Below are 21,621 nucleotides of genomic sequence, written 5' to 3'. Positions count from 1 at the left end.
GTCCTTAATCAACACCAGGGGCACCGCAGCACGGGTCTCGTCCTGTCACTCTGCCACCGTCATTGGGACCAAGATGTTTGTGTTCGGGGGCCGAGGGGACCGCGTCAAGGACCACTACAACAACATCAGAGTGTTTGAAATGCAGGCCGAGCGCTGGCTGAGCGTGGCGCCGTCCGCGCAGTTTCTCCCGGAGAGACGCGACGGCCACTCGGCCTTCGCCCACGCCGGAGAGCTGTACGTGTTCGGCGGTGGCAACCTGAACCGGACGTTCAGCGACCTGTGGAAGTTCAGCCCGGAGAGCTTCTCCTGGACCAAGGTGAAGCCCCGGGGGGGGCGGCCCGGGCTCCTGGACGTCCAGCATGTGCTGCTGCGTGGTGGGAGAGCGTGTCGTCCTCTTTGGGGGCTACGGCTTCACACCCGGCAACCTGTACGTCTTAGACTTAAGTCCTAGTCTGAAGACGCTCTGCAAGCTGGCGGTCCTTCAGCACGGTCTGGAGCAGTCTGAACTACCTCACGACATCAGGTGGGAACTGGACTGTGCGCAATCACCACACCCACCAGGAAGTAAGGCACAGGACTGTGCTTAATGACCACACCCACCAGGAAGTAAGGCACAGGACTGTGCTTAATGACCACACCCACCAGGAAGTAAGACGGTGATTCTCACACCTTTTTTTCATTTCAAGGACCTCCCAGTTTACCATGCTCACCCCCAAAATGACTTTTTTCTGTCAATTACTTACCCCATATTCTTTTTGATTTTGTCACTGGCACTCCCAGACTGTGATAAAGAGACGGCCACATCCAATCACCTGCTAAATAATTTGAAAAAATGGCCCGCCCCTTACATCGGGTCTGCCCGAGCGATCCCAGATGATGGTAAGCAGAGCTGTATGCAGCCAGGCATACGCACTGCTGCCATCATCGGGCGCAGTCAGGTTACAAATTATTGGCTTATTGCGACGAAAACCAAAGAATATATCAAGTCTCCATGGGGTCAGTAATTGATAGGGATAAAAAGTATTTTTGGGGGTGAACTATCCCCCCCGAAGGACCCCACTGAACTGAGCAGCATCATGCGCACGAGATCTCTGACAATAGAAGCTTCTCCATCAGGAATGAATGTAGTTACGAAGAGATAAGTCTGAGGACATCAGGAACCAGCCGTTGATGGAAGAGGACTAACGGGAAGGAGAAGAACCCCGAGTGGAAGAAGAAAACGACTGCAAAGGTGGAGACCGTTTGTGTTTTTTTTCCCCCACAGTCACACTGTGTAACTTCTTTTTTTATATAATCTTTCACTGGCATATGTTTTTCCCACAACAACAATCACCATCAACACATGGTCAGCCTCTCTAACACGGTTCTATGTTAGACAGAAAATACATTTTCAGGTTGGAATACCAATTTCATCCAATCAGGAAAGAGAACTCATACAGGCTATTAGGATATAGGATGAACAAGTCAAATTAGAAGTTCTCCTGATGCTGCTAGCTTACTATGCAGATACAGTGCATCTTGGCTATCTAAGAATGTGATCCAGATCAATGATTACCAAACATTTTTCCTCAAGACTCAAAAGAGAGAGTTTATGTTTCCCTGGGACCCAAACTAGGGAAAAGTGCCAATCTACAAGCTCACACCAACGTGTCGTATCCCCCCCCCCCCCCCCCCCCCAAACATGTTCTTTTTGGGGGGATTCTGTGTAAGAGAAACTTGTATTTGCCTTTTTTGGTTGTGAATTAAATTGTGTGCTTTTATTATTTGATCGATTCGAATTAATTTAGACATTTTTACTGAAGCGGCATCATCACAAGCTCTCCCGTTGGTGTTACTTCAATTTATATTATTATATTAATACCAGGACATATTACATAATATTATGGAATATTGCAAAACATTTCATTCATTTCATATAAGTTGCAGTCGGGCGATATGACTTCAAATTAAGGCTGGTCGATATTAGGAAAACCTTCGATATTCGATAACGTTGTTGAATACCTCGATATCGATAAAACTTACGATATTAGTCAAAACAATTGCATTGTATAGTTTTTAATGTTTTTCTGCTTTAGGTCCACTGCCTGCTTAACCCAGATAATGAATAGCATTTCCATGCATGCACATTGCACAGCCTTACTTCATGTTTATCAAACGTTTGCTTCGATTACGATGATTTTTTTTCCTCTTTTTTTTTTTTGTGAAAATAGACAATCTACAAACTCACAATGGTTGCGACACATTGTGAGCTTGGAGATTGCCTATTCTTGTTTGAACAACAAAGTATAATACAGGGCTTGTGCTTAATGAGACTAATCAATATACTGTATAGTCGATAATAAAACGTCCATAAAATATTTGTTTTCTGTTATTGTCTCTACGTTTCTTTTTTGGTATATTTTGGAAAATTGCTCAGCACTAGCATAAGTTTATCAATTGTGATTGATACATTTTAAAGCATCGAAATATATTCATTAAAATATATATTTGGTTTGAACTGACACAAAAGCAGAGAACTGCTAATGATTAATGCCCCTCCAACAAACAAGCAATGTTTTTGATCTGGGGGCTATTTTATCTATCATATCGTGGAAGTAAGAAAGTGGAAACGTACTTTTCAGGATTCATATCAGCTTGTACATCACCAGTGCCTATTGTCAGAGTACTTGGTGGCCAGTCTGTGATGTACTACTGTGACATGTCAGTATTGCGGGGATAGTTGGATAGGCACAAAGTAATGCATGACCAGTCTATGATGTCAGCACTATGACCTCATTTCTTGACAATGTCCATATTTGGGTATTAACTGCACAGCACTGTGACATAAGGCATATCCATCCATATTTGTCCATAATCCAGTCACTCAGCACTGTGATATGGCATGTCCATATTTGGTAATAATTAGGGCACTCGTTACTGCGATGTCGGGCATCTCCATCTCCTCTGATGGCAACACGGACTCTAATGTCAATCCTGCCTATATGAAAACCTTAGGGTGGCCTTTAGCCCATTCGATTTGAAACCCTAGCTTGTATGCTCAGTACAGGTTCTCCCCGTACGGACGGATCATTAACTCCAGCAGCTCGCCTTCCCGGCCACAGGCGCCAAGTGAGCCTGCCGCGCATCCACAACCTGGACCAGGATGCGGACGAGGTCCTCCTCTCGAAAATGTTTGCGAACTTTTTCACCGTCACTGACGTCATCCGAGACTTCCGCACCAAGAAGTGCCGGGGGTTGGCTTTTGTTACCATGCCCAACTACGAAGAGGTCATCAACGCCATCTCTGGGCTCAACGGCTTCCGCATCGGAAGCAACACCCTGCAGGTTTCCTTCGGAAAGGTTGAGCACACAGCTAGAGTGTGCTCCACAACGACACAGAGCACACGCACAGACAGCCACGCGCGCATGAGCGATCGCTGTCGGAGAACACGGTGAAAACACTGAAACCACTGGCAGAAGTTAAAGGATTAATTAGACAGCTGGCACAGTATGTGTTAAGTGTATGTGTTAAGTGTGTGTGTGTGTGTGTGTGTGTGTGTGTGTGTGTGTGTGTGTGTGTGTGTGTGTGTGTGTGTGTACCCTGAGGTGCAGTCAGTGGTCTCTTGTTTTCCTCACACCAGCCCACAGGGTGAATGTACGGACTGCTGCTGTCACACCTGATAAACAACACATTCATCAGTTATTATACAGTACCACTCCACTACATTTTGTAGCAATTTCGATCCGGTTTATTGATTGGATTCATTGTCAATCCCGCTATCGACCCTTTTCTATAATTGGTAGCAATCAAAAGGTAGAGCATGTTCAACTTGTTATCAACATTGAAGCAATATGAGTATGCAAGCCATTGAATTTATGTTACCGGTACTTGTTTTTACTGGCAGTTGGGAGGCATTTTCTTGTACTTTCTTGTGTAAATATGTGTATTTATGTTTAGGTATTTAAAAAAAGTTTAAAAATCTTTTATGGAAATAGGTAAGACAAATTGTAGTAGGCTGTCACTCCATATATTGCTGTATAAGCTTGTTTTAAAAGTACAGATGTGACTGACTATGTGACAAAACTTCCAATACAAATATTAATGAAAAAAAGAACTCTTTCTTAGAATGACATACATTTTGTGCCAGTGATTTGATTTAATGTTTTTTGAGACCGTTTTGATTTCAATGACATGATGCTCGTCTCTCGAGACATGAAATCACATTAAGGTCTGTCTAGAATCGATAAGAGAAGGTTAAACCAAAACCTTCTTGATTTCAGATTCTCAATGACGTCGGAATTGATTTCCATGATAGAATTGCTTCTCAACACCCATCCCTACTTGCCAGTAATCGTAGGTGTCATCCCAGTTGTCAAAGTGAACCAGGAAGCGCTGTACGATGACATCACCAACAGACGCCACACACACCAGAAATGGGTTCTTTCTGTCAACCGCCTCCAGACGCATTCCCACCTCAAACTGACAGGTGGCGCTAGAAGAGAGCTAACACAAAGAAATACTGTTACAGTTTAGGCATTTAGCAAGGTGATAAATACATCAATACAATAAGCAAGGTAATACATCAACATCATATAAAACCTAAGAATGCTATCTAGCTTTCATAAATGGTCATTGAGGGTAGGCGAGTGCTATGGTAAGTGCTATGGACTTAGGTGGAGTCTGAAGAGGTGACTAATAATTAGTGATGTGATCATGTGACCGAATATTTTAGGCCAAAAGCATTATGGAACCATAATGGTGATTATTATTAAAGTTAATTATGTATTTTGCCATAATCAGGTAGCTTTACAACAAAGGTACAGCAATGACAGCAATATGGTACAAATTGGTAATAAAAAATGAATTATACCGGTATACATTACAAATATATACTAGTAAGACACCTCAGGGCGACAAGCGACCTCGCCCTAAAGGGAGAGGTTGTGCGACTCGTGCCACAGTCATGTGGACATCAGGGATGTGGACATCAGGGATCTCCATATATGGGCCTAAAAGGGATTTGTTCCCCTTGCATCACAGGGATCTCCATATCTCCATATATGGGCATAAAAGGGATTTGTTCCCCCTGGCATCACAGCGGGAACGGACTGTCCATTAATGATGCCCTGTTATTGATGACATCAGGGAACTCCATATATGGGTATAAAAGGGATTCTGTTAGTGTGTGAAGCCAGAGCGTGATGTCAGAGCGGCAAACCCATTCTGGTAGAGTGGTTCCCCTGACATCACAGTGACATCAGAGCATGATGACATCATGATGACACATTTTTACAGTCTATGGGTTTGCCCATAGAAAAATGTGTACACGTCGTCTACACGGATGCGGACAAGCTGTGACGTTTCTCATGGTAAACTGCAACCTTCAGTCGCAATAATAACACCCACAGCTTGTGAGATTGTAGATCAGCCATGTCAGGCACGTGATACGGACGTATGATGGAGCATCAATCAGGCGTTATCTGTCAGTCAGAGTCCATGTACACTTACAACACTCGCAATTGTGTTTATTTGAATGTTAAGAGGAAATATTGTTTCCCTGTGTCTGTCAGTCCATGTAACTAAAGCCTAACATCCTTGGAATATTTATGAAAGGACAATAGCATTTTATTTGGGCGGATTTTTTTTCTTCTTCTTTCTGGCCATGGTCATTTGTAAAACGTAAAAGGTAAAAATAAACTTGAGCCAAAAGTATCTTCTTTCTGGAGCGGGACTTCAAAAGAAGACTTGCACTGCGTCACATATTACAGTGGTCACAAAGTGGATTCCAGGGACTCTGTGGCTTCCTTTAGGGGGGTGGTCAAAATTGACCCATACAAGTCTGTAACTCTGACAGTGTACAAATGGAACCAAATGAACCCTTGGTTCCATTTGTACACTGTCAGAGTGAGTGACTGAGTTAAGGGAGACCTTGAAATTTTAAAGTTTGAGAAACACTGATTTAGTCAAAGCAGGTTTTATGTTTACGTTTGTCCACAACATCCTTCTTTCTCTTGTGAATAGCCTTTGTGATCGCCTTCCCCCGGGAAGAAAATAATTAAATTCCCCTCAGATCTCCCTGACTCACAGAAATGACCCATTTTGGATTCAAAGCAGCGATTTTCACTGAAAAGCGACAAGTTTGCATGCCTGCTTCAGACAGACACGGAAGACAGGTAGACAGACAGACTGACCGTTTGAGAGGTGAACAGTGAATCAGGGGCAGCCTGAGCGTTTGTGGACTGGAGGTACTTATCCCAGTCAAAACCTGTCTCACTGTAACCTGAGAGAGAGACACACACACACACACACACACACACACACATTAATCAATCGATAGTGTTCCGGCTTGGATCAATTATGGAACCAACTAGTGTACTTCCTATTTATTGCCATGACTTAAATTATATGTTTTAAGTTTAACACAGCCCATTCAGAAACCTGCCTGCCTACCAGTGACCTCGTCAGTAGGCAAGATTCTAAATTTGGTGTGGGGGAAGATGGCTGTAGTTATTATTAGCTTGGAATCCCCATCAATAATGTCACAGGTGAAGACACAAGAGTGAGCCAGTAGACAAAATGGTGTTTTTATCTTATAATGAGCATTAGTGAGAACCAGTTATATAAAAATAAGGTTTAAAATGGGTGAACTCCTTTAAGTTTATAATGAATAAATACATTTCTGGCACATTTTCAGTGCCTACATAACAAATAACATGACAAATAAAAATATTGTTTGTTTTCTGACAGTTTTTTACTCTTGGGTGGAGCCTGTGATGTGGTTTTCGAATTGGCTGTTACTGTTGGGTGGGTGGTGCAAGTGTGGCTTCTGATTGGCTGTTACCTTTGGGTGGGTGGAGCCTGTGTTTGTGTTGTTTACACCAGCCTGCCGGTCTGATGTCTGGTGAGTCTGCATTTACCCAGAAGTCATAGCACTCAGAGTAACCGTCAATATGGAGACGCAGGCGGAAGCCAATCACCTGAGAGGACACATAAACAAACAACCAATCACCTGAGAGGACACACAAACAAACCAATCACCTGCACTCATAGGCGTCGGATTGATAAACAAAGTTGAGTGACAACCACAAAGTTCATAGCCGGGGTACAGGGGTTTCGCACCAAATTCTGGGCCCTGGGTACAAGGATTCACTGCGGCCCCCTTGAATTATTTTATGCTTTAACTACTGAAAAATAGCAGATATACAAGCTCACAGCACGACACCGAGTGCCGTGCTGCAAGCTTGTAGATCTGCTATTTTAGAAAAATTGTGAATATTTCAAATCCTTCTATGTTTTTTTGTAAACACTTTGTTTCTATGTCAGTGGTGCTCAAACTCTTTCATGTGAAGGATCCCCAAAATGATATGTATTTGGCCACGGACCCCCATCTCAAAATATTTAGTTCCAGGGACCCCCCAGAAGCTAAATTTGAGTTACAAATGTTCGCTTAAAAAATACATATATTCAAAGATTTACACGCATTTTCACAACTTTTCAAAAATAGCAGATCTACAAGCTCACAGCGCGGCACTCGGTGTCACGTGTGTGTGTGTGTGTGTGTGTGTGTGTGTGTGTGTGTGTGTGTGTGTGTGTGTGTGTGTGTGTGTTACCTCCGCGACAGACAGGACACAGAACATGGCTGGGTGCAGAGGGTCGATGCCCTCCAGTCTCATCCCCACCTGGAAACCATTACTGGTATTGAGAATCGCCTGGTACTGATAGAGAGACAGAGACAGTGACATAAAGACCAGGGTTATTATAGTTAACTAAAAATAGAAAAACAAGAGGGGGAGGAATAAATAAATGATAAAACTGAAACTGTATTGTGAGTTAACAAAACTAACTAGAACTAACAAAAAGCATAGAGAAAATGCCTACGATGCGTTTCACAGTGACCGAGCCCCTAGAACCGAGAAGGAAAAGTGATGCTCGAGTCTCTTGGTGGCCAATAGCAAGAGAAAACAGTTTAGACCAACGGGCTCGACTCAGGAGCTGGCACACAGGGTAACTCTATGATGTACAGCTAGCCTTACACCTAACAACTTTGAAAAGATTTCTCAGTCGTAATAAAATCGAGGCGAGTTGAGGCGCGCTCCCGTGATTCGGTCGTTACTCAATCGTTAAATGTGAGGTAGAGCTCCGACTCGATTTTTACCCCGACTTGAGACCCAGATTCTGTTACGAGAATATTAAACTGGTTTGATATTTTCTCAAATCGGGGCTGAGTCTGAATGAGCACAATGACGTAACAACCAAAACAGAACGCTAGCGAGCCAAAAGCCATTTATTCCCCAAGACGTTCGGTTGAGCTGCCAGCCTGGCGTATCATAACATAACATTCAAAGTTGATAGTTGATAGGATCAATCTGCGCCGGCTATGGAGGAGAGGAGAGGAGAGAACGGGAGAAGAGGGCTGAGGGAGGAGGGCGGAGCTCGGTGTGTGTGCAATGTGTGCATGCAGTGAGGGAAAAAGTAATCACATGTTTTACTCAAGTAAAAGTATCAATACTGCGATGCGACGCGTTGTGAGCTTGTAGATTGGCTATTTTCTATGTGTGTGTGTGTGTGTGTGTGTGTGTGTGTGTGTGTGTGTGTGTGTGTGTGTGTGTGTGTGTGTGTGTGTGTGTGTGTGTGGGAGCTAGTCAGAGGAATATGAAAACATGGGCATGGCTATAATAGGCCTATTTCAGCAAATAAAAGAGAATCTTGTACCAGTCTTTACAAAATCTCTATAGGCATCTCACATCTAACAACTGAAATCTTTTAAAAATCATCATTAAGTCTTTGGAAAGTCTTTTTCAAATCTTTTAGTGTGAGAGGGTAGTCTTTTAGAAATCTTTCCAAATCTTTCCCAAATCTTTACAAAGTTGTTAGATGTAAGAGGGCCTTAAAACGACGCGGACAGGCCCCGCGACATCATCGTCCCCAAACATGGAAAAAGGGGGAAAAGGGAGTATGCGCCGGGCGAGCAACTCCATTTTTTCAGATAGTGAGAAAGTGTGTTACCTGTGTAAACAGATTTAATGGGGCAGCTTCAGCATTCTGCTCTTCAAGGTATCTGGACCAACTCCAGCGCTTTCCTGCACACGCACGCACACGCACACGCACACGCACACACACACACACACACACACACAAATGTAAAACATGTCTGATATGTGCCATCAACACCAGCAGATGACATGGAAGTCAAGGTCCCACACAGTCTGGAGGAAGAGTGGAGTCGGGATGCGAATTTTATCCAATCAGGAGAGAGAACCCAGACACAAATATATGAGGAGACAACTGACTTACAGCAAAATGTAAATACATCAATATCTGTGTGTGTGTGTGTGTGTGTGTGTGTGCGTGCGTGCGTGCGTGCGTGCGTGCGTGCGTGCGTGCGTGCGTGCGTGCGTGCCATCGTACCTTGTGTACCGCTGCTGGTTACTTTGTTTTTCATGGTTGTGGGGTTTTCCAGTTCAGCCCTGAAACAAACAGCCATGCAAATGGTAGGAGGGTTAATGCTGCGTTCACTCTAAATGAAGTCAATGAGGAAGTCCATTACCTTCGTGTGTGTGTGTGTGTGTGTGTGTGTGTGTGTGTGTGTGTGTGTGTGTGTGTGTGTGTGTGTGTGTGTGTGTGTGTGTGTGTGTGTGTCTTACCGTGTGTTGACCCTCTCCTGCAGCCAATCAGGGTGTTAGCTTCATTGCAGACATTCCATCTCAACTCATCCAATCAGATGCTTGTTTCTGAAGAGAGATGTTTATTAATAATATTAAAACTAATCATAACAATAACATGTCATTTAACTGTTGTGTTATACTTATTATATAACAATTTCTAAATACAATGTATTCTACGGAAACAAGCCCAAAAGAAGCAACCACTATACTGTATGTGTTACCATAGAGGCTATACATAGACTACCCTATATCTATCTATTAAACGAGCAAACTCACTCACTCACTCACTCACTCACTCACGCACTCACGCTCTAACGCTCACGCTTATCCACGTTTATCTATTCACTCGATTCAGCAACTGATCCCAAAGTTCACATGGTATTGGCCATTAGCATTATACCAACGGTGACGGAGCCCGAATTTCATTTCTCCCAAATGAAAGCTGTTTATTAGCGTTTTCTTCCACTTCTGTTCAACTCTACAGCCTGTTGTCAGGGTTACGGTCCGTTCCTCCAGGCCATGGGATCTGTATTTTGGAGCACATATCTTCGAACGGGTAAGGTCTAGTAATATTAATATTTGGCTTAAGGGAGGACTAGGACTGGTTTTGGCGGGCCCAAGGGCCGGCCTGGCAGACCAGGTCGTCACGCTCATGTCACCATGACTCTATAAGGAGTTCCGAATGCAGCTATGCCCAAATATGGAGGCCGAGGGTGTTGTCTAACCTCCATGTGTCATCATGGCATTGGTTGCAAACAAATCAGTCAGCAGCCATACAGCAATTGACTATCCCACCAATCAATCAATATAAAAATAAAAGTCAGAATGAAGTTATTATTTTATCTTTAGCCTAATTACATTACTATGACATGAATGATCATCCAGAAAGGGAGAACGGCATGCACTCTTTCAGAGCAGCAGCAAAGATGAGCCTCAGCAAGCGCTGAAAAGTTGACTCAGAGAACCGTCACTTTAACCCAAAGAGGACGGATGCTTTCACTTTAATCTTACCATCTCATGCAAATGAATACCACTATGTTTAATTTGCCAGAAAAGTGTCAGTTGTTAAGATCGACAATATAAGGCGACAATGAAGTAGAGAAGCTATCAAGTATCATTAATGTTGTCATTTTATCAACTGGCCCCTGGATCTTGCCATTTTTGTAATGTGGCCCACAGGTTTAGGTTTTATGTCCGCTTTCCTCGGTCGGCACACTGAAAAGCTCCCATCTAAATCTAAAATGTATGTACAATTAAACATACCACTCTCTCCACTAATTCCAAACACCAAAATATGTGGATTACTACTGCAAAATTATTAGGACTGCACTACTTCAATAATCACACCCTTTATCTCAATGAATACATGATCTACTCTAACGTCATACATAATCAATCATGATAAACTCTAATCTACTGCAGCGCCAATGAAATACATAAGTTATCAAGTACCATTAATGTTGTCATTTTATCAACTGGCCCCTGGCACCTTGCCATTCTTGTAACCCACAGGTTCAGCTATTTGAGTATCCCTGCCATACAGTATATTGGCACTAAAAGGACAAGGACTGACAAGGAGCCCCTTTGCGCAATATAACTTTTAGATGGAGGTCCGCGGACACAATTATTTGTATGGCAAATCATCAAGTAAAATATCATAATTGGGACAAATTCACTTCCTTGTTTACACTTCATAAAATTGTCTCTCCAAGCATAAACTGGACTTTGCTTGTAGGCCTACACTTAAAAGGGTATTTCACTTTAAGTGACAGATACACTGTATTACTTGTATCTTTAGCTGTCTGGGGTCATTTTGGCATCTGCTCAAGTTTCTGTGTGCACCCCAGAATGATACCGGTAGTTAAGTTGCTTGATACAATATTTAGATTTTCTCAATTCATTGAGTACAAAGGATCCGAATGTAAACAAGCCATAGTACTTTCTTGGGTTTAAATCCTATTAGTAGACCATATGTCCGAATTGTACTGTCATGCATTTTCCTATGCAAACTGCTAATAAAGTATTCAATCAATCAATTGAATTGATATTAATTGAACACCCCTCCTATATAAGCCCATTCATCTTTAAACTCCATTTTAACCATGTAAAGCCCTTTGCACACAGGCGCGTTTATCCGCACGGATAAAACGGACAATTTCATTTTTTTAAAAGAAAACAATGATTCTCTACGTGGCTGCGGCCGTGCGTTTTTTCTCGATCGATTCCAGTTCGATTCGTGCGTCTTGTCGCATGCGGTAAAAAACTCAGCACTCCTTTTATGACTCCTTTTGGGATCCGCAGCGCCGATTCCACACAGCATTGCACACCAAATCCAATGCGTTTTATTCATGGAGCAAACAGAAAAAACGCAACGGTCCTGTGTGCAAAGGGCTTTAGACTCATTGAAACACACATCCCTGCATGCTTCTAGTGACTGATACTTCTACCATCATTATTCTTTTATTTGTTTTACTTGTATGTGTTTAATGTTCTTGTCTTTTAGACTAGGTCAGTTTTCCAAAAATCTTAAATGTAGTTCTTGCAATCCACTTATTTGAGACATTAAGCATCACAGAGCTCTGGATTGGCTTTGGCTGCGGAAAGAACTAATTGGGACATTCCTGTTCATGAGATCTGCAATGCTCTTGGTCCACAGAAGTCACTGGCACCCTAGTTGCCCTCACATTGGAGCCTGAGCAGATCAACTCTGATGACTATAGAGGGTATCTCTCCTTTATCTGCATCTTCAGGCATCTCGATTCCCCATACATCTAGCCAGCTCATTTGTGCTTTCCACATCAGCATCTTCTTTAGCACATCCATGTGGTTGCAGTGACTGGCTAGTCTCATCCTCCTGCTATTGTGTCTGCATGGTTGTCATATTCAGTATCGGGGACTTCACAACAGTAAGTAGTACGTAAGTAAGTAGGCCAGAGTGGCTTATTATCAGTACCTTAAAGGTGTTATGTCACGCACCAAAATATTACATTATGCTACAATAGGTCACGTGGTCTTTCTCCAAACTGAAAGGGGGGCAGGACCGTATCAGTTAGTAGTGAATGTATACTTCGTCCGTCGTACGGTGCCGCACACAACGCGCCTTGTGAGCTTTTGAAGCGTGGTTATTTTCTGCCACCACACGGACACACACACACATACACATGTTTAATGTTTGGGGAGAGGAGAAGTGCTCACTGTCCCTCCAGTTGCTGTACCGATTATACTAAAGGACACAGCCGCAAAATAGGTCCAGAACATGGGGTGGAGAAAGCGAGACCCTGGATACAAATCTTCAACGGCTTGTTTGTTGAAAACTTGTACATTTTTAGCGATAAATATGCCATGAAGTTGCGGAATCTTTATCATTTTTACACCTACAACTGCTAGTTTTAAAAATTGTTTTCTAAATTCGCATTTTCACGTCGCACAGCTTCTGTGGGGGTAGTTTGAGAATATAATGATATGCACTCCGGCCCCTTCCTCCATATTAGCCAATCAAATTAATTTATTGCAGTTACTGTACAGAAAGTACTACTTTCAGTTAGGGCTGTTCGATAAATTGATTTTTAATCTAAATCCGATTTTAAAAATAAGAAAATCCTCAAATCGATTTTCACTTTAATTAGGGTAATTCTGGAATGGATCTCAATGATTACAGCCTTGCACAGGGCAAAAAGTACACAGCCCGGTCCTCCTAAAGCACGACAATAAGGTCCGACACCAAATTAATGTAATTTCCCTCTGATGCGTCCTTTCTTTGATGCGCAGCGCACAAACTGGGCAGCTCAGAGCTCAGAGCTCAGCTATGATGTGCGCTCACTCCCACTGGTACAGTACAGCAAACACAGAACAAACGCTGAGCTGGTAAACTTGTTGTAGTTTGAAAAAAGCTAATTAATGCTGTGTTACCCACCTAGTGTAGGCCAACTATCCCTGTCTGTGGCCCTCATTTATCAACGTGGTGCGTACACCAAAATTTAGGGAAGTCTCGACATTTATCATTTCAACGTGACTTTGACGTTGGCGTAGGGTAGGATCAAATCTCACGTCAAGTCCTGAGGTGGTGTAGGAATCATCCTAAATCACTTTGTTCCATTGTAGACGTGCGGAGCAGCATTGTCTAACTATCTGACAGGCAATGGACACATGTATCCACTCGAAAATGTATATCCAACACAATAATAAATAATCCTGTGAAAATATAACATTTTATAAAAGCATATAGCCGGCTACATCATGGACATGCACGCCAATTTTATTTCCAAGTTACAATGACAAGCAATTAAAATCTAGCGATATGGAAGCAATCTACTGTTAAGTGCTTTAACAGTCTAAATCTTAAGATTGCAGATCTGGCTCAGAACAAGCACATATCATAGGCTATAGCCTACGAACGCATGCGAGAGCATTTTCGGGACCAGCGCGGCGCCGCTGTGATCTTAAATTTTCGTGGACCGTGAGCCTCCAATTTATACAGTGACGTGAGTCCTTTTAAATATGGATAAAACCCGAAGGTGTGCGAGAACGGTACATGATTGCCAGTTCAAGCACTCACACGCGCATTATGCTCGTCGCCGAAATTGGGTTCAATTAATATCCAAAACGTAACTGTGGGGTCTCTCAATTTATACAGTACTACTATACAGTAATACTGGCCTACACTATGCTGGAGTTAATGATGAAACCCGACGAGGTGAGCCCGTGGCCATGTGGAATTATGATTGCTTGTAACCAAATGAACGCTCTCTGTCTGTGCACGGCACGGCACGGGTAGGGCAGGCTATGGTTTAAATTAATATTCAAAAGTATTCATGGCAGTGACTTGTGTCATTCATGTCGGCTGCAGCGCTATATCCTCCTTGTCAAAGATTGTACCGTTGGTTAATCCCAGATTCCCACTGTCAAAGACTGCTGTGTAAACCAAAATGCCGCTGTTCCAAGTAGCCTAGTTGCGTGTGTGGGTGTGTGTGTGCGTGCGTGCATGTGTGCGTGGTCTGTGCGGAGTAAACTCTCTAGTTCTATTGGCTTTCCTTTCTTTGTTAGGTCGTATTCGGGTTGTTCTAGTCATAAAATCGGGGCGTTTCGAGAATAATTAAGGGCGTGTTATTTAAATTTCATCCTGTGCATGTATCAACACTGGGCTCAAATGTACGCCAGGTGTGTCTGTTTAGGACGTTTTCGTAAATGCCACGTGAACGTTGCCCTACGCAAAATTTTGGGGGAAAAAATACACAGTTTTTTACACTCCATTGATAAATGAGGGCCACTGTGTTTATTTTGCGTCGGGGAGCGCTGTGAGCAGCGCTTCGCCTCCGTCTACATCAATCCACAACTGTGTGACTCCCTTTTTTGCAGGTCCATGTGTATAAAAAAAAAGCACCTAGGTTAAGGCTAGAGATGCTGCGATATAGATTTTTCATCTTCGATACGATATTCGATATGAAAGCATCTAATTCGATACGATTCCGATATGGACCGATACGATATAGCACATCATTTATTTATTTCTGATTTTGTAGTCTGGAATGTTAAAAAAGGGTATTTGTTTTAATTGTTCCACTAGTTTTACAATCTTTATGAAAATAGCCGATCTACAAGCCCACAACACCTTGCAGCATGACATGTTGAGAGCTTGTAAATCTGCTCCCTTTCCCTTATGACGTTTTTTTTTCCTCCGCCCCCTGGCCCTAGGGTTTTCCAATTAATCGATTTTTAATCGAAATCGGGCTTTTTTCCTTTGGAAGATTTAAAAAATAAGAAATCGTAAAATCGATTTTCACTTTAATTAGGGTAATTCTTACTCATTGGAGCCTTGCACGGGGCAAAAAGTGCACAGCCCGGTCCTACTAAAGCAGGACGACAAGGTCCGACACCAAATTAATACTACTTTATCTCTGATGTGTAATTTCTTTGATGCACGTGCAGCGCACGTCAGACTGGGCAGGGCTCACCACATTCGATTTTGCTATTTGGCTATATAAAAAATTTAAAAAATAAAACAATAATAAAAATAAATCATGTCCTTGCATTTTTTAAATGAAAACAACATAGTTGAAACAATGTATTATTCTTTTACCAAAAAATCGAAATCGGAATCGAAAATCGACTTTTCTGATAAATAAATCGAGATTTCTTTTTTAGGCCACATCGAACAACCCTACGTCAAAGTAGATTTAACCTTTTAGAACGTGTACACATTGTTGTGTATCATTATTTTTATGCTTTAACTATTGAAAAATAGTAGATCTACAAGCTCACAGCGTGGCACCGAGTGCCGCGCTGCGAGCTTGTAGATCTGCTATTTTTGAAAAATCGTGAAAATTTGAATTTTGACCCGATTCTACAAGCGTCTTTTGAATCCTTCAAAGGTTTTTTGAAAAACCTATGTTTCTATGTCAGCAATCTGGCCAGCCATCGTCAAATAAAAGGTCCTTTTCACTTAACTGGAGCTCAGTTTGTCTGTTCTTGAGAGACTACTATGTCAGTGGTTCTCAAACTTTTTCATGTCAAGGACCCCCAAACTGATATTTATTTGGCCACGGACCCCCATCTCAAAATATTTAGTTCCAGGGACGCCCCAGAAGCCAAACTTTAGTTACAAACATTCGCTTTAAAAATACATATATTCAAAGATTTGCACACATTTTCACAACTTTTTCAAAAATAGCAGATCTACAAGCTTGCAGCACGGCACTCGGTGCCGTGCTGTGAGCTTGTAGATCTGCTATTTTTCACTGGTTAAAGCATTCAATAATTCTAGGCCTAAATGGGTTAACCATTTATTGCAACAAATGGAATACAGTTAAGCCCCTTTTCGACTGCAGCTTTAGCACCACACCACGCCGCACCACATAAAAAATATCTACATTTTCCATTACACAAAAGTACCCCTATCGGTAAGAAACAAATTGACCCTTTTAACTGTGATTATAACTGTGATTATAATAAAGTATTAATGTATTACTATGATAATTATAATACACTATAATAGATTATAATAGTGGTTATAACACAATATAATATATATATTATCATGTATTACAACTATATCCTGGTGGTCTAAATGAAAAGTCAGTGAGTGATCAGTCATTATGAAGTGTTTGGCCTAGGGTTTTCCAATTAATCGATTTTTAATCGAAATCGGGATTTTTTCCTTTGGAAGATTTAAAAAATAAGAAATCGTAAAATCGATTTTCACTTTAATTAGGGTAATTCTTACTCATTGGAGCCTTGCACGGGGCAAAAAGTGCACAGCCCGGTCCTCCTAAAGCAGGACGACAAGGTCCGACACCAAATTAATACTACTTTATCTCTGATGTGTAATTTCTTTGATGCACGTGCAGCGCACGTCAGACTGGGCAGGGCTCACCACATTCGATTTTGCTATTTGGCTATATAAAAAATTTAAAAAATAAAACAATAATAAAAATAAATCATGTCCTTGCATTTTTTAAATGAAAACAACATAGTTGAAACAATGTATTATTCTTTTACCAAAAAATCGAAATCGGAATCGAAAATCGACTTTTCTGATAAATAAATCGAGATTTTTTTTTTAGGCCACATCGAACAACCCTACCTGGCCCCTGCTACACTTGAAGCACACACACGCACACACACGCACGCATGCACGCACACACACACACACACACACACACACACACACACACTCCGGTGGCTAAGCTGTAGCTGCTAACGCTAACTCGATAGCTCTGCATGAGCGTCTCTGGCAACGTTTGTTGTTGGTCGTGTCTTTTTTGAAAGTTTTGCACTGAGCTGCTGTTGGGTCTACTCACTCTGCTGGCTTTGCTTTCTATCAGAGTTCACTCTGTTGTACTGCTGCTCCGGTCGTTGACTTGTGCGTGACCGTGGAGCAGACTCCTGGAATGGAGTGCTTATATCGGAGCGTTCTATCGGATGTTTTAGCTGAATTACGATATGATCCGATATACGTTTTTAGGCTCATAACCTGCCGATATGCGATATATCATATCGTGGCATCCCTAGTTAAGGCCGGCATGCCTCCTCATCTGCACTTTAACCTAGTTACATTTTTGATACACGCGGAGTCGCGGACTGAAAGACCTGCAAAAAGCACCAGCTTCGACTACTCTTTTCGCATTCAATCCGACTTTTTCACCATTTCTCAGACGTTTGAATGCAGAGAGTATCCACGGGGTATCCACTGAGGAGTATCCACGGTATCCTGTTCTCCGTGCACTTTGAAGTACGCATGCGCCGATATCTGTCGCCTTGAATATTATTCCCCTCAGGGGAATCGAACCCAAACCGTGGGTTTGTTGCATCCGTGCTCTACTGACTGAGCTAATGAACGGATGATGTGACTCCTTTTTTGTGCATTTATCTTTGACGTGGATAGTGGGGTAGACGTGGATAGTGAGGGACTGAATATTTACTATTCTGTCCATAACGGCACATATCTCGGTAACGCGGCTGAGTGGGATTGGGCGCCGTTCCCACCGCTCGTCGCGGCAACTCGGCTCGCTAGCGCTCGCCTCGGTGGCGACTCATGGGGTCTCCGTCGGGGTCTGTGGCGTGGAGCGTTACACCGGGGAACAGAGAATCCATGACATCTGGTTCGATGCTGGGAGTCAGCTGTTTTTATTATTTGGCACCTCTGAGGTTGACCACTAGATGTCGACATTTTACTACTAATATCTCTGCATTTGCGACACGTTGTGAGCTTGTAGATCAGCTCTTTTAACCATGTTAAAACGTGGATGTTTAGACATACAGAAACTTTTCGCTTCACAATAAAAGCTTATCAGCTTGCTTTCCCAGACAGGCAACATGGAAAATAGATTCAATGGCATTTCACATTGCAAAAGGGTGCAGAAAGAGCTGCATTTTTCCCCTCCTGTATGCTGTATTTTATTGCTATTCTTATGTTTTGAAAGGTGCTATATAAATAAAGTTATTATTATTATTATTATTATTATTACATTGTCTATTTGTCCAGACATGTATATATATATATATATATATATATATATATATATATATATATCAAATACAATAAAAAATTGCTTGCATTTTTTTAAATGAAAACAACATATTTGAAACAATGTTTCGAAAAAACGAAAATCGACTTTTCTTTTTTTAGGCCAAATCAAACAGCCCTAATTTCAGTACAGTTTACTTAGCTGTTTTGGGCGGGTCAGCTAAATCGGTCTATCTAATTGTCCCTCCCACGTGTCCCTCCCACTTTAAATAAGCACCTTTTCTAAAATCCTGCCTAGTCTATTTCAGTAAATGGGGGGGAGCAGAAATGGGATCTAGGGTGCCAGGGTGGGGGCGTGTCTGATTAACCATGAAACTGTCTGCAACAATCAATATATAGTCTACTACTACTACTTCATTTCTGATTGCTACCATCTCACACACACACACACACACACACACACACACACACACACACACACACACACACACACACACCAGCAGCAGCAGCATCAAGCCGTTCACAACAGTCGTCACGGGTGTGAAGTAGGCTATAGATCTATGAATCCATCATGTTTGATCAGCTCTAATGATATGATTAATGAATGAAACGATCAGTTTCTTACCGTAGTCACAAACGTCGATCCGCTGTCACACACAACCAGGAACTGACTGAGTCCACTGCGCATGCACGGAACCACTGCGAGGAGGAGGAGGTGGAGGATCGAGGAGCAGAGGAGGAGGGTGTTGAGAGAGACAGAGAAATACAGGGAGAGAGAGCGAGAGGGGGGGAGACAGAGAGAGAGACAGAGAGAGAGAGAGAGAGAGGGAGAGAGAGAGAGAGAGAGAGAGAGAGAGAGAGAGAGAGAGAGAGAGAGAGGGAGAGAGAGTGAGCTGTTGTGACAGGAGAAAATGATGTCTATTGTGCACTGCCACTGATACCAAATGACCTCTGTGCATAATACTGAAAATACTGAAATAGGCCTACTGTTCATAAACAGAGCAACTTTAATTCAATTGCATTTGAATGAATTGCTGCTACTTGGTTTTATACCACAGTAAATACGATTGATTGATTGATTGATTGGTTGATTGATTGGTTGATTGATTGTTTGATTAATTGAAGACGTTATTAGAAGTTTGCATAGGAAAAGGTACAGTTTCATGACGGTACAGTTCACTGGTATAACAAGGTCTATAAGGAGATCCTAAAAAAGACTAAGCTTATTTCCACAGGAAACCATTTAAGTAGGCTATCTCATATAACATTGAATGACAGACGAATAGAACACATTACTATACAGTATATAGTCAGTAAAAACAAAAAAAATGAAAGAACAAAATACAGTAAGTCAATACAAACAGTAAGTATAAGTAAGCAATTTACCCCGAGTGAGAGGACATTATGCTCTGATAATGTCCTGTGTGAGGGGGTGATCGGACGAGGCGAAGCCGAGTCCGATAACACCCTCACACAGGACATTATCAGAGCATAATGTCCGACCCCGAGTGGTAAATAGCTTTTCTACCACTTTTTTCCGTATACATGAAAGAAAACACATAGTTGTAACTTGCAAGGATATTAAGTTACAATCATTATTGCCTATAAAACTTCCGCGACGACAGCAAATAGTTCCACAAACAACATCTTCTACTCACCACCAGATGACGCCAACTCCATGCAGAGAAAGATGTCTAGCATACAGCTAAGCTAACGTCAGTTAGAAGGACCGTTCCGGCCGTAAATAGAGGCTGTTCGCTTCCAGAAAGGCATAGGTTCAGAGAAAAGGGGCTTTAAAGTTGGCGGATTGCATTGGATCCAAATAAATCGGCGACGTCGTACGCACGTTAGTAAACATAGGACCGCTACGACCGTCATATGTTGGTTGGGGGAAAGGTGTTCCGACTACCTCCTGAAGTCCCCGGATGTACACTGAGGCGCATTGATCTCGTCCTCACACAACTGCGGCGGTTGTTCTGCCATAACCTCCGGAATTTAGCCAATCAGAATCCAGTATTTGAACATGTGACTAGAAAAAGTGGTAGAACAGTAAGTATATACAAAAAAGGGGCAGGGCAGGGGAGGGTAGGGCTGGCTAGGTTTGTTTGAAGGGGCAGGGGAGGGGAGGGCAGGGCTGGGACGTTTATACCAAGCTAAACTATATGGATGTATAACTATTTCTGCAAGCTTAAAAGGTTTTTGTTTTTAATTCATAGAAACATACTTTTATATTTTGAAATATTAATTGATAATTGTTTACAACATAATAAGCGCTATTTACTTGTGTAGTGCACATGACATAACTAGGCACAATACATTCAATATGACAATACAGTCAGTGAATAATCATATTTCTGTAAGGCTACAAAGTTCATAGATAGATGTGTGTGTGTGTGTGTGTGTGTGTGTGTGTGTGTGTGTGTGTGTGTGTGTGTGTGTGTGTGTGTGTGTGTGTGTGTGTGTGTGTGTGTTTGTTTCACTTAAAAGAAAAGGAGGGAGGAGAGAGGAACATTTACCCCTCCCCTCTCAATCCCCCCCCCCCCCCCCCCCCCCCCCCCTCTTATCTCTGTCTCTCACAGCCTTTCTAACAATCAATCCTCTCTCCTTGTAAGTGTGTTGTTCTTTAGCCCACTGGGTGGATGTGTTTATTATTATTAGTAGTATTAGTATTATTATCATTATCATTATTATTTGTAGGCCTTTGCTGTGGAATTAGTTTCTAGTCTAAGGTAAGACTTGCTCCTTTTCCCTGTTTGAATTGACTATAGATTGTCATTTAGGCTATTGATAAGCTGTTGATCAGTCATCATTGCTCAGATTCCTCAGTTGTTACCCAGAATGCATTGCTGTGTCTTGTCACTATTGTGTGTTGTAAGACGTATGGTAGTTAGTGTAGCCTATGTCAATAGTAATACAATGTTTTACACTCGGCTGAATGCTTGATTCTGATTGGTTAGTCACTAATTTCATCAGTCTGTTATTTTTGTGTGTATGTCCGTCGGTCCGTATGTCCG

The 21,621-nt window shown here is 42.2% G+C and overlaps 1 protein-coding gene across 1 annotated transcript in view; it reads right to left on the bottom strand.

The window, feature by feature from the left end:
• Positions 1–19,261, bottom strand: part of l3mbtl4 (L3MBTL histone methyl-lysine binding protein 4) — a 31,400-nt gene extending 12,139 nt beyond the window's left edge. Inside the window, exons 1-9 of the mRNA XM_080751961.1 lie at positions 19,233–19,261; positions 9,625–9,711; positions 9,389–9,447; positions 8,987–9,060; positions 7,591–7,695; positions 6,822–6,957; positions 6,172–6,260; positions 4,326–4,483; positions 3,580–3,656 (exon numbers count right to left, since the gene is read on the bottom strand). Of these exons, the coding sequence (XP_080608087.1) occupies positions 3,580–3,656; positions 4,326–4,483; positions 6,172–6,260; positions 6,822–6,957; positions 7,591–7,695; positions 8,987–9,060; positions 9,389–9,422 (673 nt within the window). The 5' untranslated portion in view covers positions 9,423–9,447; positions 9,625–9,711; positions 19,233–19,261. The remainder of the gene's footprint in view (positions 1–3,579; positions 3,657–4,325; positions 4,484–6,171; positions 6,261–6,821; positions 6,958–7,590; positions 7,696–8,986; positions 9,061–9,388; positions 9,448–9,624; positions 9,712–19,232) is intronic.
• Between the last annotated feature and the right edge of the window lie 2,360 nt (positions 19,262–21,621).

This window comes from Nannobrachium achirus (assembly GCF_963921795.1).
Source record: "Nannobrachium achirus genome assembly, chromosome: 21".
NCBI classification, from domain to species: Eukaryota; Metazoa; Chordata; class Actinopteri; order Myctophiformes; family Myctophidae; genus Nannobrachium; species Nannobrachium achirus.
This window is presented reverse-complemented; position numbering and strand designations above follow the sequence as displayed.